Source organism: Hylobates moloch, unplaced genomic scaffold (genome assembly GCF_009828535.3).
Source record: "Hylobates moloch isolate HMO894 unplaced genomic scaffold, HMol_V3 SCAFFOLD_5, whole genome shotgun sequence".
NCBI lineage: Eukaryota > Metazoa > Chordata > Mammalia > Primates > Hylobatidae > Hylobates > Hylobates moloch.
The window spans coordinates 89,418,812-89,432,000 of NW_026652280.1; the positions used below are offsets into that span (position 1 = coordinate 89,418,812).

A 13,189-nucleotide genomic window follows, 5' to 3' on the forward strand; every position below is an offset into this window, starting at 1 on the left:
AGCTCCCAGAGCCATGGCACGGATCAGGGTTGTCCATCACCCAAGGCATCAGGCTCCTGACAAAGGTAGCCTAGACCAGAGGTCCCCACAAGAGGAAGTTTGGGGAGAAGAAATGGGGGTGTGCTGGGGACACTGAGCCAGGCGCCCTGTGATGGCCCCTCAACCTTGCCGAGCAGCTGAGATGTACACAACTCTGACACCTGTGGACACTCTCACGGTAGAGTCTGCATGAGGGGCCTGGTTCCAGACCCTTGGGCCAGTCCTGCCCTCACCGGGCCAGAACCTCAGGGCAGTCTATACTTTTTTTTTTTTTTCCTTTAAGATGGAGTCTCACTGTCACCCAGGCTGCTTGGCTCACTGCAACCTCCACCTCCTGGGTTCAAGCAATTCTCGTGCCTCAGCTTCCTGAGTAGCTGGGATTACAGGCGAGCACCACCATGCCCAGCTAATTTTTGTGTTTTTAGGAGATGGGGTTTCACCGTGTTGGCCAGGCTGGTCTCAGACTCCTGATCTCAAGTGATCTGCCCGCCTTGGCCTCCCAAAGTGCTGGGATTACAGGTGTGAGCCACCACACCCAGCCATACACTTTTAGTCTTCAAACAAGGAGCAGGGGGGGCGGGGAGAAAAGGCAGGAGAACGTGCAGCAGAGGCCATATGGCTGTCACGCCCAGCACACTTACCATGGGGCCCTTCGGGGAGGTGTTTGCTGACCCCTGGCCTGGACCACGTTTCCAGTTGTCAGCAAAATGCCAAGTGTTCACGCAAAGCAAGAAAGCCCTTGCCCCATAGTGTCCGGGCAGCCAACTCTTCCCCCACAGCACTCTCTCCCTTCATGACCAAGTCCAGCTAACCAGGCCTGCAGGCTCACTGGGCCCCAATTCTGCGTCCCTGCTCACGCATTCTCTCCTGTGATTCCTGGACCCACAAGCCCTGCTGGCTCTTTGACAAGCCTGATGCCTCCTTGGGGGCCTTGTCATTCCCCCAGTGGATGCTAAGCATCTGCTCCTCAGGGAACTGGTCAGGCACGGTAGGAAACACCCAATTCTCATCTCACTTGGCAGTGGGGACATCCTGGCTGCAACCTGTGACCCCAGTCCAGAGCCGTGCTGTCCTCACCTGCGTTCAAGGCCCTCTTCAGCCCAGCTCCTCCGGCTGCAGCATGTGCTGCATGGCTGCCTCATCTCACATTCCCTTTGCTGGGGTCCCTGTCAATCTCCCTGGGCTCCACGGGCTGGGTCCACCTGCCGTGGTCCCAGCAATTTGCTTCCTCCAAGGAGTCTTTCCCCTCCCAGGGCTGGGCTGGGACTCCTTGGATGGCTGGGGTCGAACTGGTTTCTGTGCAGGCCTCTCTGCCCTGGCCTCGCCCATCAGCTGGGCTGCTCCCCTTTGACTCTGGACCAGGTGACGCTTGGGTGATCTCCTTTGGCCGGCTGTGATGTGCAACTCCAGCTTGGTCTATCCCTGGAAGTGGGGGTGCTGGGCAGTGGCTGTTCTTTGCCTCAACTGAGATGTGGCCGCTGGTGGCCCCCAGAGTATTTTTCTCCAATGAAATGGGGGTTGAGATGTGTCTCCAGCACCAGCGAGTTATGTCCCACAACTGTGGTGAGCCAGGGCACTGCGGGGTGGGGATACCCTGGGGCCTACTTCCTGACAGTGCTGGCCTGGGCCCCTCCTCTGACCCCAGTGGAGGATGAGGCCTGAGCAGGGTGCAGCAGCATGTACCTCCATGAACATGACCCGGAAGGGATGCCACCAAGTTAGGGTAAGAGCAGCTGGAGCCCAACAAAACATCCCACGGGGGCATTCCAGGTGGTGAGCTCTGGGGGCAGCTGCAGAATCCAGCCCACCCGATACTGTACACAGGTGCAGACAGGGAAGGGTGCCTTCCTGGCTGCCACCTGCCTGTGCTCAGGCCTGCACCTGTGGAGATGCAGGAAGGCCCATCCAAACCAGAAACCCCTGGGCATCCCTCCTGGCTGGACTTCCAGGCTATGGTAAGCTCAGAGGCTAAGGTGGCAGCTGGGGCTGAATAGTGGAGGTGAGGGAAAGTCACTGGCGTTGAACATTGACAGGTGTCAGACCCAGAAGATGCAGGAGGGCCGAGGCCCTGCAGGGGAGGCCTGGGCGCAGGTGGGTGTGGGAAGGCTGTGGCCAGGCTCCGCTGTGCTGTTGGCCATGTCTGGGCACATCAAGGAAGGAGGGACTCTAGGGTGTAACAGCTTTCCTGGGATTACAATTTAAATGAGCCAAATCTTCAAGAAGCTCCCGTTTCCAACTGGGCCCTTCCAGAAGCCATGTGTCTGTTTTTTTATGTATTAACAAACCCCACAGCTGATGAGGCTGGTTCATTTCCATCCACTGCACATTGAGGGTCTGCTGCCTGGCCTCCCTGGGGCACCGCCTCGAATTCTCACATTCCCAAAATGAACAGGCTGCAGGCTGCGATTTTAGGACCTCAGGGCCTGCGGCAGGCATTTTGCTAAATACACCTCATGTAACTGTGTGCCCAGGGTGAAGGAAAGGTGTCCTGGTCAATAATGACAGCCGTCCCTGAATCGGGTGGAAGTTCTGGGCCGATCATCCTGTTTCTCATCCTAATGAGAAGCTGGCTGTAGTAAAGGGATTGTTCCCATGTTAAAGGGAAAACATTTCAGGTCTGAGATGTGTAAGGCCATATGGGGGCAAACCATGGGACCAGGTGGGAGCTGGGGCTGGCGTTGGGGTCCCCCAAGCCTTGTGCCTGCCATGTGATGGGCTGCCCAGCCCTGGGCCCTGGTGGGCAACGGCTGCAGAATGTTTGGAAATGGTTGGGGTCACCATTGGCATGCTCTGCCTCGTCCAGGAGAACCATGAGGTGGGGGCACCCTACCCATCAATCATCACAGTCGCCACGTCAGAGGGTGGGGTCGGTCATGTCACTGAAGTTGCATCCCTGAAGCTGTGGCCACCTTGCCTGTGGACACCTGGTCTCTGTTTTAAACCCTTCCCTTCCTAATAACCCCAAAACAAATGTTCTTTTGAACCAGAACATGTGAGAGCAGCCAGGCGTGTTGGGGTGGTAGGGTCAGGGGCTAGCATTCCTTTTTAAGTTAGAGTTAGTGTAATTCAAATGAAAAAGGAAAACCCTGCATTGGCCCCCCACAGGGGTGCGGGTCCCTCCTGGCCCTTGTCTCTTGGGGACATGGCCAGTGGGAGCGTGCTGGCCTGACTTGCTCAGTCCCTATCTTGGAGATCTTGTTTACCAGGATATGGAGACTTTTCAGAAAAGCCACAGGACTGAGATTCCTGCTTCTCATTCTAGGCTCCTAAGGATTACGCTTAATTTATAAAAGCTCAGAACTAGGTCTTTATTCAGGGACTCTGGATGAAGGGGATTAGCAAATCCGGCCCCTGGCAGTCTTAGAATGAAGTGCTCGGTGACAGAAAACAAGCCTCAGACAGATTTGAAACTGGGAGTTGAAACTGTCAAATCCCAAAACACTCCGGTGAGGAGCTGATGAAGATGCCCCAGCAGTCACCTGCATTTCAGCCCTCTGAGCAAGCGTGTGTTCTCTCCAGTAGACACGTTATGCTGACAAGGCACAGGGAAAAGGGAGGGGAGGTAGGTTTGTCACCTGCCTGCCTTGCCTGTTAACAGAGCCCCCCAGCCCATGAGCTGACTCTGGACCACGGGCTGACTTCAGTGCAGGTTCCCCTGATAGGGGGCAGGAAGCAGCATGCCCTGTGCTAGAGAAATCTTGCCACTGCTCTGCATCCTCAGTGAGTCACAAGGGAGTCACCAAATTGAGGAGTGACACGACCCCAGCGTCCATGCTGAGGCTGGGAGGCCCAGGATCACATGGGCACCTGGTGGCCGAGTCTCCTGGAAGTGGGTTCTGCACTGAAGCGATGCTAGGTCCACTGTCCAGCGAGTTCCTTTGCCTGTGGCCACACAACAGGCCCAGAGCCTGGGAGCCAGTGCCATTGAGGGGCAGAGTGCCCAGCTGTTTCCCCATCGACTCTTCAGAACCTTCTGGGGGAAAGCAGCAGACCAGGCCTGTGGAGGGCTGCATGGGACTGCTCCAGCTTTTCAGCTTTCCTGGGACCCGATTCATGGTCTGCTTCCCATCCTCTGGTATGATCCAGGGACCCTGTCGGTTCTCAACCACTACTGTCTCCCTTTATGTGGGCTTGAAGTGGTCTGTCTACTTCTCTGGAGGTGCAGTGCCACTACATCCTATCTCTGGGTGAGAGAGTACAAATGTCACTCCATTTCCAAAAGGAAAACACACACATCTGCAGCGCCAGATGTTAGAGGACAGAAGCCCCGTGTGTTAGAAGCAGCGGCTGTTGCCAGTTGGCCAGCCTCTTGGTTTAATCTTCCAAAGAGGCAGTGCAGGGTGGGAAGGGTGTGCTTGGACCCTGGTGGACTGGTCCTGGCCCGCAGGCTCTGAGTCACACACCTTCCAAGGGCTAGAGTCTGAAGGTACAGCCATAGGTGCCTGGTAGGGTGAAGGCCACAGTCCCCTTCACGTGCCTGGGGGCAGAGGCCCCACCCCAAATCCTGCCTGACAGCTGGCTTCTTCCTGAGCCCAGCACAGGGTCTGGGGACTAGGGCAGGTGCTCAGAGAACACTTAAAGACTAAACAAGCATTTTACAGATGGAGAACTGAAAACCTGGGATCACTAAGCAGGGTAAAGCTAGTGGGGACAGAGCTGGGATTTGAGGTGCTTTGCCAGGGATGTTAAGATAAATGACCATGCACGGGGGGCTTAAAACACTGGAAACGTATCCCTGCACAGTTCTGGAGGCTGGAAGTCCAAGGTCAGGCTCCTTCAGGGGTCTGGGGGAGGATGAAATCCATGGTGTTTCTTGGCTTGTTCCTTCCTTTACAAGGACACACCACTGGATTCAGGGCCCACCCGAGTCCAGCATGACCTCATCTTGATTAGATCTGCAAGGATCCTATTTCCAAATAAGGTCCCATTCACAGAACTTTGGGGGTCACTTTTCAACCCAATACAACTGTAAAGGCCTGACTTTTGTTCCACACGGCCTTTCTGGGGTGTGACGAGTGCTTTTTCCGAGGTGAGGCCAGTCCTCCCAGAGACGGGTGGAGGCAGCACGAGGGGCCTGGAGCATTTGCCGCGCATCCACTATGTGACCCGCACTTCGCATGTGCACCGTGGGATGCCCTCATGGCCCTGGAGGCAGGGGCTGTCAGCAACCCTCGGTGTCTTCAGTCCCCAGCTGGATCCCCCAGTATGACCAGGCTGGGCCATGGCTGCTGGTCCCTTCGGGGTCTTCCTGCCCACACCCTTGCCCCCGTTATATCTGGGATTGAGGCTCTGGGGCATTTAAGCTCAAATTTGTAGCCAGTTTCTCTTGCTCAGACGGGAGGTGGATCTTCTCTCTGGGGCTCCTGCCCGTGCTCTGCGTGGACTCTGCCTGGCAATGCAGGCTGTGACTCGTATCTTCTGATGCCACCCTGGGGGAGGAGGGCAGTGTGGATGGGGCCAGGTCCTAGAAGGCCACAGGCGCCCACAGCGGCTCAGCCGCCTGAGTCCCGAACTGTTCTCCCTGACAAGGGACTTTTGTTGTCCCACGCTGTTCTGGCAACTGGGTCCCTGGGCACCCATGGTAGGGCGTCTTCCTCAGGTAGGTGATGAATAGAGGGCCATTCCTGTGAGCTGGGGTTTGGCCTTGGATTGAAGACGCGTTCAGACAGAAACGTAATTGCACGACATAGAAAGAAGGGTATTCTGTACCCCGGGCGTCCACCACATCCTCGGCGCAGCAATGGGGCCTAGAAAGTCCGCTGGGAGTTTTCTGGGCAGCTGTAGGATGCTGGTGCAAGCCCGGGGCTGCTGCAGAGAGGCCGCTGGGATGACACAGGTGAGGGCGGTGGGCAGGGACAGCCAGGGGAGGAGACAGTGGTGGTTCTGTGCCCACTTCACCCATTCTCATCTAACATGATTGGGACACAGTTAATATGTGCCTTAGGGCCAGTGCCTCTGGCCAGGTGCTAGGCTCTTCCCAACTCCAAGGGATTAATTAGAAGCTGGGAGTGCTGCTTTTAATTGTTGGGGGAGCTGTGTCCAGCAGCAGGCGAGCAATACCCCCCGATGTGCTTGCTGCTGTGAAAGGGGGCACCTGAGTCTACCCGGGGCCTGTGGTCCAGCTGCCCACAGCCACGGTGACTGCCAGTCTCCCACTCCACACCAGCCCTGGGTGGGGAGGTGTAGCCAAAGGGCTCACACTGCTCCCTTTTCCCTCCAGTGCCCCATGGGGCACAGGGCAGCCTCTTGGGGAATGGGTGATTTCCGGGCCTTAAAGGGAGGCAGTTCCTGCCCACCACAAAGGGGTCCTGAGGGTCAGGAATGCAGCCAGAGGCTCTGCTCGCCTGTAACCCCCCATCCAGGCAGCCCCATGTGACTCAGGCCCCTGGGAGGCCTCACAGAGCTTGGAAGCCACCCAGCCCAGGCAGGCCCAGCTGAGACCGAACAGGGGTCCGGCCAGCTTCACGGTCATGACGATGTGAACACAGGTCAGGGAAGAAACACAGGACACGCTGGGGAATCACAGACAGGAGAAGCCAAGCAGAAAGAACAGACAGACGGATGTGCTCCAGGATGGGGCCGGCAGGAGAAGACAACACAAGGCTTTGCGGCACATTTGAGACTTCACGGCATCACAAAGGAGGTTTCTGGTTCCACGGGGGGGTGATGGGCAGGGGGCTGAGACAGACAATGGGCCTCCCTTACCCTTCTTCTTCCGGACCGAGGCTTGCAAACAGAAAGGGGAGCGCCATGAGCCACCAGGATGCAGCGCCCGCCCGCAGCCTACACTCGGGCCTTGTCAGCTCAGGGCACCTCAGGAGCAGGCTGGGCCGGCAGTGGGGCGGCAGGCAGGGCCTGTCTGGAACGCTGCAAACGCAGGCTGCGCTATCCATGGAGTGGCTTTCCCCAAACCTTGGCTGCCCGCACAACTCTGTCCTGTCTGCCCTGCTAGTTAACCTACTGCCTGGCAGTGGAAAGGGGCTTTCCTTCCTCAGCACCCCTCGTCCCACCAGCACCCTGCCAAAGTGGGGGAGGAGCTCTCAGAGCACATGAGCGGAGGTGGCGGGGCCAGCCTTTAGAGCGCACCTGTGGCCTTTCCTGCTTCATTCTTTTGTTTCTTGACTGAGCTGAGCTTGCAGGAGCACCCCTTGGAAAAATGAGAGCTGCTGGGCTTGTCCCTCTGGGGAGCCCCAGGACAGGCCTCTGTGGAGAGGGCCTGGAGGCTGGTCACCTTCTCTGTCGCCTGTGAGGCTGGGGCACTCGGGGCACGACTGCTTCTGGGTGGGTGGGGCAGTGCCACTGCAGGGCTGCTGTTTTGTACTGAGGCCTCATGCCCGTCCTCAGACTCTAGCCCCAGAACCTCGTGAGAGGCGGCCTGGCCGGCCTCAGTGCCCTGGGCCGAGGAAGGATGACTACTGCTTCACCGCTGTGGCAGCACTTGCTAGACCCCTCTCGGGAAAGCTGCCTGTGCCAGAGTGCAGGGAGGACAGGGCCTGTGGGTGAGAGCACCGGTCGGGGCTTGGCTCTCAACCCCCCAGGCCAGCTGGACTGGACCATGGGCCTTGGGTGGGGGCTCATTTATTTCTGTGCCCATGTAAGCTGCCTTCACCAGCTCCAATTTGTGTTCCAGTGGAGCAAGCGTTTCCACCTACACGCCATCTCTGTGTGTTTCAGAGCCACCCTCTTTCCCAAGATGTCCCTGGGCTCCATGGTGACTCCCTGGAACAGGATCCTGCATGGCCCACGTGGCTGCTAGTCGCCCTTCCCTAGTCTACAAAATGGAGTCAGAGGGCCAGAGCCTCTCTCTGTTGCTTGCAGACCTTATACAAAGGTGCCGGGAGTTCCCTAAGCCTGCTGCACAGACCAGACTGCTCTGCCAAGCCCACGCTATCTACACAGATCCCCGGAGGATGGAGCCTTCTGGTCTGAGCCATGTGGGGAGCAGCTCACACAGGCCTCCGAGGCCTGGGCTGAGGTGGATGTCGGTGGGGATGCCCTAGACAGCAGGGGGAGCTGCTTTGGGGACCCAGTGGGGCTGCTTACCTTTATCCACTAGTGAGAGGCCCAAAAATTCAAAACAAAACAATGTTAGATAAACAGAAAAGAGGAAAGGCAGGACTAGCAATAACTCCCCGAGAGGCACGGAGGGAGGTGCACACGTGGGGCTGCGGGGCATGCAGGGGCATTTCCTGACGCACGTCTGGGTACAGGGGCAGGAAGGGGGTAGCAAGCAAGCATGGGGTCATGCACAGCCTGGTGCTTTGCAAAGGGCAGCTCAGGGACCGGCATGGCGACTGTACGCGGCTGGGCTGGGTGTGCGACTTACCGAGCTCCTCCAGCTCCGAGGTCATGGACTTGGAGCGCAGGGTGAGGGCTGTGGTCGGTGCTCGCTTTGGAGGCGGGGGAGCTAGAGGGCAGAGGAGAGATGGGTGTGAGACCCCAGCCCATGTTTCCAGATATGGGAATAAGGCCAGCGGTGGCGCTGTGGCTGGCAGGTGGGTCTCAGGCTGTTTGGCTGCGGTGCTCAGGGATTGTGCAGGCGTGCTCACGATGGGAAAGGACAGGCGCTCAGGAGGATCTTGCCATAGCCCTGGACTGCAGTGCAGGCCCTCCTGGGTGGGCCTGGGCAGGGAGAGGGAGGGGACATGACACCAAGTGGGAAGCCAGCGGAAGCCTGCAGAAGGGACGCCTGCTAGTGACTAAAAGGGCACTCCTGGTGGGACACGGATGGTTCCGGCAGCCTGTGAGCCCCAAGTCATTGTCATGGGCTCTGGCGGCAAATTCCAGCCTTGCCCCTGTGCCTGGGCTCTCAGAAGTGTGGGATTGGCTGGAGAGAGGGCCCACTGCCCCCCAGCTGTCCTGCCCGCCCCCACCCACCCCTGGTAGGGCCCCAGGCTGGAGCTGGGCAATGTGGGGCATGTACCTTTCTTCCTGGCGGTGTCGTCGGGGTCCAGATTCCTGGTCACCGTGACCACCTTCAGGACCAGGTGATTCCCTCCCTGCCGGATCATGTTCACCACCTGCCTGTGGCCGACTTTGACAACATTCTCATTGTTAACCTGTGGGAAGGCGAGGAGAATGGCGTCAGTGAGAGCCAGCGGAGAGGAAGACAGCTGGCACCCACCCAAGGCAGAGACATGTGGGCTTCTAAAAAGGGGGCGAATGCAGGGAAGTGAAGGGAGTGAGACCATCGTCTTTTTGGAAGCAAAGGTGCTTTTGGGGAAACCAGAATGAATGCTGCTGTGACTGTGGAGGTCACTTAACTGTGGCTCAGGAGGCCGGGGAAGGCCTTCCTCTGACACTGCAGCTCTCTGCTGAGTCCTCCACAGCTGTTGCAGAGGAAGGGCTGATTCCTATTTAACCTGAGCATCCTCAGGTGCTTACTTTTGGTGCTTACTTTTACAGGCCTGGGGCAATTTTCACGGCCACCAAGAGACTGCATGTGAAGAGCCTGACAGGTGTGTTCCAGGGCTGGGCTGCAGTGCCAGGCTTTGTGTCCTCACAGGAGGAGGAAACGTGGCGCTTAATTGCTTCTCATATATTCTGGGAACGCACATCACACTGACGCGGCCCCTTTCCTCCCACTCCCTCCCTCCCTGCTCTCCCTCCCGCTCCAGGGGCCTGGGAAGGCAGAAAAGCCTGGCCCAGCAGGGCGCTCACAGAGTGGGGGCCCTGTCCCTGTGCTGGTCTGGACAGCTAGCTGCCCCAGTGCTCCTGGGACGGTGAGTGGCAGGTTGGGGACCCCCAAGGCTGCCATGCTATGGCCACTGCCCTGCAGTTGAGGAGCTCTTGGTCCCTTTAGGAGCCGGTTGCCTCCTGCCCCGTTTGTCCTCACCATGGCAAATGCACCTGGCACAGAAGTAGGAAAGGACACAGGGTGCCATCCCACAGGCAGAGGCGGGGCTGGGCCCTGGCCCCTCTGCTTTCTGCTCTTCTCACCTCCCTGAGCAACGCTCAGCAGCAGATGGTCTTGGCCTCTGCCTCCCAGCCCCACGCCACTCCCAGAGGAAGACCTGAGTGATGGAGACTGGAACTGGGTGGGCGTCTGGGCCGACACTGCCCACCCTGGCTACTGCAGGAATAACACTTAGTGGTTTTCAAATGTTGCTGTGAAAAGGCCCCGGCCTCACCCCTGCCCATGGAACTGAGCGCCACAGGGGGCCTCTGGCACCTTCATCCCAGCAGCTCCTGAATGGGAGCACAGCCCAAAGGCAGCTGTCTCTAGGTGGCAGCAGGGAGGGGGAAGCCCCGGAAGGTGAAGTTTACAGCTGCTTCACGCGCCACCTTCGAACAAAGAAAAGCACCCTGATCGTAAACAGCCAAGACGTCATGCCCCTCACCAGCCACACTGCTGTACACATATCCTCCTCCTGCTTTGGATTCTTCAAAAACTAAACATCTGGTATACCCACAAACAGAAAACTTAAAGCTTGTGTGCTGCTTGGTGGATTTTCACAAATCCAACACCCCTGTAAGAGCTGGATAGAAGCAGGTACAGCCCGGCTCCCCATACTGTTGACAGGCCCAGGATGTGCCAGTTTCGGTCACCTACGAGATAGCTGCAGAGCTCCTCCAGGCAGAGCTGCGAGGAACCCAGGGAGGACTCGGTGGGGCCAGGGCAGTCCCTGCGCCAGCTGCTCTACAGTCTCTGCTGTGGGACCAGCTCATTCCCATGTACTCAGACCCACCCGGTTTCAGCAGTGAGTATCCAGTGTCCTGGGTCCACTGGACAGCTGGTCACCCTGCACTGCCCTGAAGATACAGTCTTGGGAGCAGGACCATCCTACTGGGCCTTGGGAGAGAGGCCCATCTACAGCAGCAGTGGTCTTTGCAAGGTGACTTCTGGGGGCTGTTCCTTTCACTGAGGTTCTCAGAATGTAATTAGGAAAGCAGATGGATTTAGGAAGTAAAGGAGCCAGATTGAGGAAGAGCGCGCCGGGAGTTCTTGGAGGGCAGACCTCAGCTTGCAGGACCCTCGCTGCTCTGGTACAGACAGGCAACCGAACACGAGTCATGCGTTATCGGTTCTCTCCCCTCCCATCAGCACACCCGGGTAGTGGCTGTTGCTCAGGAATTCATTCATTCATTCATTCATTCACTCATTCCAGTGTTTCTGTTCCCGGTACCACTAAAAGCCATGAGGCACAGGCGGTTCAGCTGTCTCTCTCTGCCTCCATCTGTGGGAAGTTTGCATCCTCATCAGGGAGTTTTGGCCGACGCACAAAGAAGTGAACACATAACTTCAGGTGGCTGAGTACCACCTAAGAAGGCAGAGCCAAGTAAAAGGAGACAGAACAGAGGCCTAGAACCACCAGGAAAGGCAAATGTGGGCGGAGTGGTGGGGTGGGAATGGGCAAGGATCCAGTAGGGGGTCGGGGGCGCAGAAAAGGCCAAGGCCTGAGAACAGGGCCTCGGATGCCAGGGTGAGGTTATGGGCCAGGGAGTGCTGAGGCCCAATGCAGAGATGAGGCATCTGACCCGAGCAGCTATATGAGGTGCCAAACACGTGGGGAGCACTGGGACATTGGGGCCTCAAACTGAGATAGAGGAGGCAGGCTGCCAGGCTCAGGAGCCACGAGGCCAGTGTGAGGCCTTGGTGAGAAGACCTGGCAGTAGGGAGCCCCCAGCTGCCCAGCCACTAGATCCTCAGGGGTCATCCCTTGCAAGGCTGTGGGGAGAGAGGGGCGGACTTGGCTCCACCTTGAGATGGGCTGGGACCAGCTTTCCTGCTCTGGTTGGGCCCCCAGTGCCAGGCCTTGAGGGGGCTCCAACCAAGAAAGTGTGTATTACTGCCTGCTTGCTCCTGCCACCCGCTGTGGGGCATTCTCTGGATCTGATGCTTGGGGAGGCTATGGGACTGGCACAGGGATGGGCCGCCAGTCACTGGAGAAGCCAGGCTCAAGTTGGGGCCTCCTGAGGGCTTGTTGGGCTGATGGGGACTTTTAACAGCCCGGCTGCTTAGGCAGGGAGGGGCTGGGGATGTGGCCTCCGACTGCAGCCTGCTAACCATCACGGCCTTGGGCTCACTCCCTAGAATCCTCATCCTCCAGAATCTCCTGTGGTTCATTTGTGGTGGCTGGATGCTGTCCTGTGATCTTGGCCAGAGCTGGCCCTTGGCCACTTTGGGAGAAGAAGTTTGTTCCTGTGCCTTGGAAGGGTCAAGAGGCTGGAGAGCCCTTTTCCTCAGAAGTGTCAGAGACAGACATTACCCTTCTCTGGGCAGGGGAGACAGAGGACCAAAGGGCCTCTCAGGGAATGAGCCACTCATGGGGGATTCTCAGGAAGCTTGGCTGTGTGGCCAAGGACCTTGGTGGCCCCAGCACCTTCCTTGTCTGTAGCCGACAGCCTGAGTGCACGTTCTGGTGGCACCTCCACACAGTCATGCTGCCCCAGCCAGAGCTGCTCCTGCCCAGATGTGATGTGTCGTATCTGAGTCTGCAGAAGCTGCTGTTCCCACCTAACTCCTAATCAGCAGGGGTCCCCAATTCCTGATTCCGTCCCCTGTACCCCTCGTAGACCTGCTGCCCTCAGGAGACTGCAGCAAATGGCAGGACCTGCTCAGGAGAGCTCAGAGGAAATGAGGCTCCCATGGGCCCTGGAAACATCACTTGGTCTTCTCTGAAAGCTGATGACAAAGAGGCATACAGGGCTTGCAGGGGTAGAGCTAGGTTTGGAATCAGTTGTTGGGCATCTGATGCCCCTCTGACCTCCGGAATCTGTCTTGCCCAGGTCTTCCGGGGTCATGAGCCACTTCCAAACAAAGTTGCTTTGGATGAGCTCCCCTGCAGTCCCAGCTCCACTTGGAGGGCCCTCCCTCCCCCTTCATGGAGGGATGGTATCTGGTGAGCCCTGGTCCTGGTGGACCTGCACCCCTCCAGAATCAGCGTATTACTGGGTCCAGAGCCTGTGGGGGCCCTGCTGCTTGCTGGGTGCCCGTAGGCAGGATACCTGCCTCTCTAGTGGGGTGCCTTCAGTAAACAGCATGGCTTCTTGCCCTGGCAAGCACTTGGGGGCAGGGAGGTGGTGCTGATAGGGCCTCAAACCATCCACACACATCCTAGGATGTTCCCTTTGGTCCCCATCCAGCGATTACCAAGGGTCAAATCCCACCCACACAGTGCCTCAGTCAGTTTTAACTTAGCTGTCACAA

The 13,189-nt window shown here is 57.9% G+C and overlaps 1 protein-coding gene across 2 annotated transcripts in view; it reads right to left on the reverse strand.

Moving 5' to 3' along the window:
* SHANK2 (SH3 and multiple ankyrin repeat domains 2) overlaps nt 1-13,189 on the reverse strand; it is a 677,887-nt gene that overhangs the window by 21,580 nt on the left and 643,118 nt on the right. For both annotated transcript variants that reach the window (XM_032153760.2, XM_058439055.1), the window contains 4 exons: nt 8,963-9,098; nt 8,366-8,446; nt 8,083-8,091; nt 6,745-6,765 (listed from right to left, as the gene is read on the reverse strand). In XM_032153760.2, coding sequence (XP_032009651.1) covers nt 6,745-6,765; nt 8,083-8,091; nt 8,366-8,446; nt 8,963-9,098 — 247 coding nt within the window. The remainder of the gene's footprint in view (nt 1-6,744; nt 6,766-8,082; nt 8,092-8,365; nt 8,447-8,962; nt 9,099-13,189) is intronic.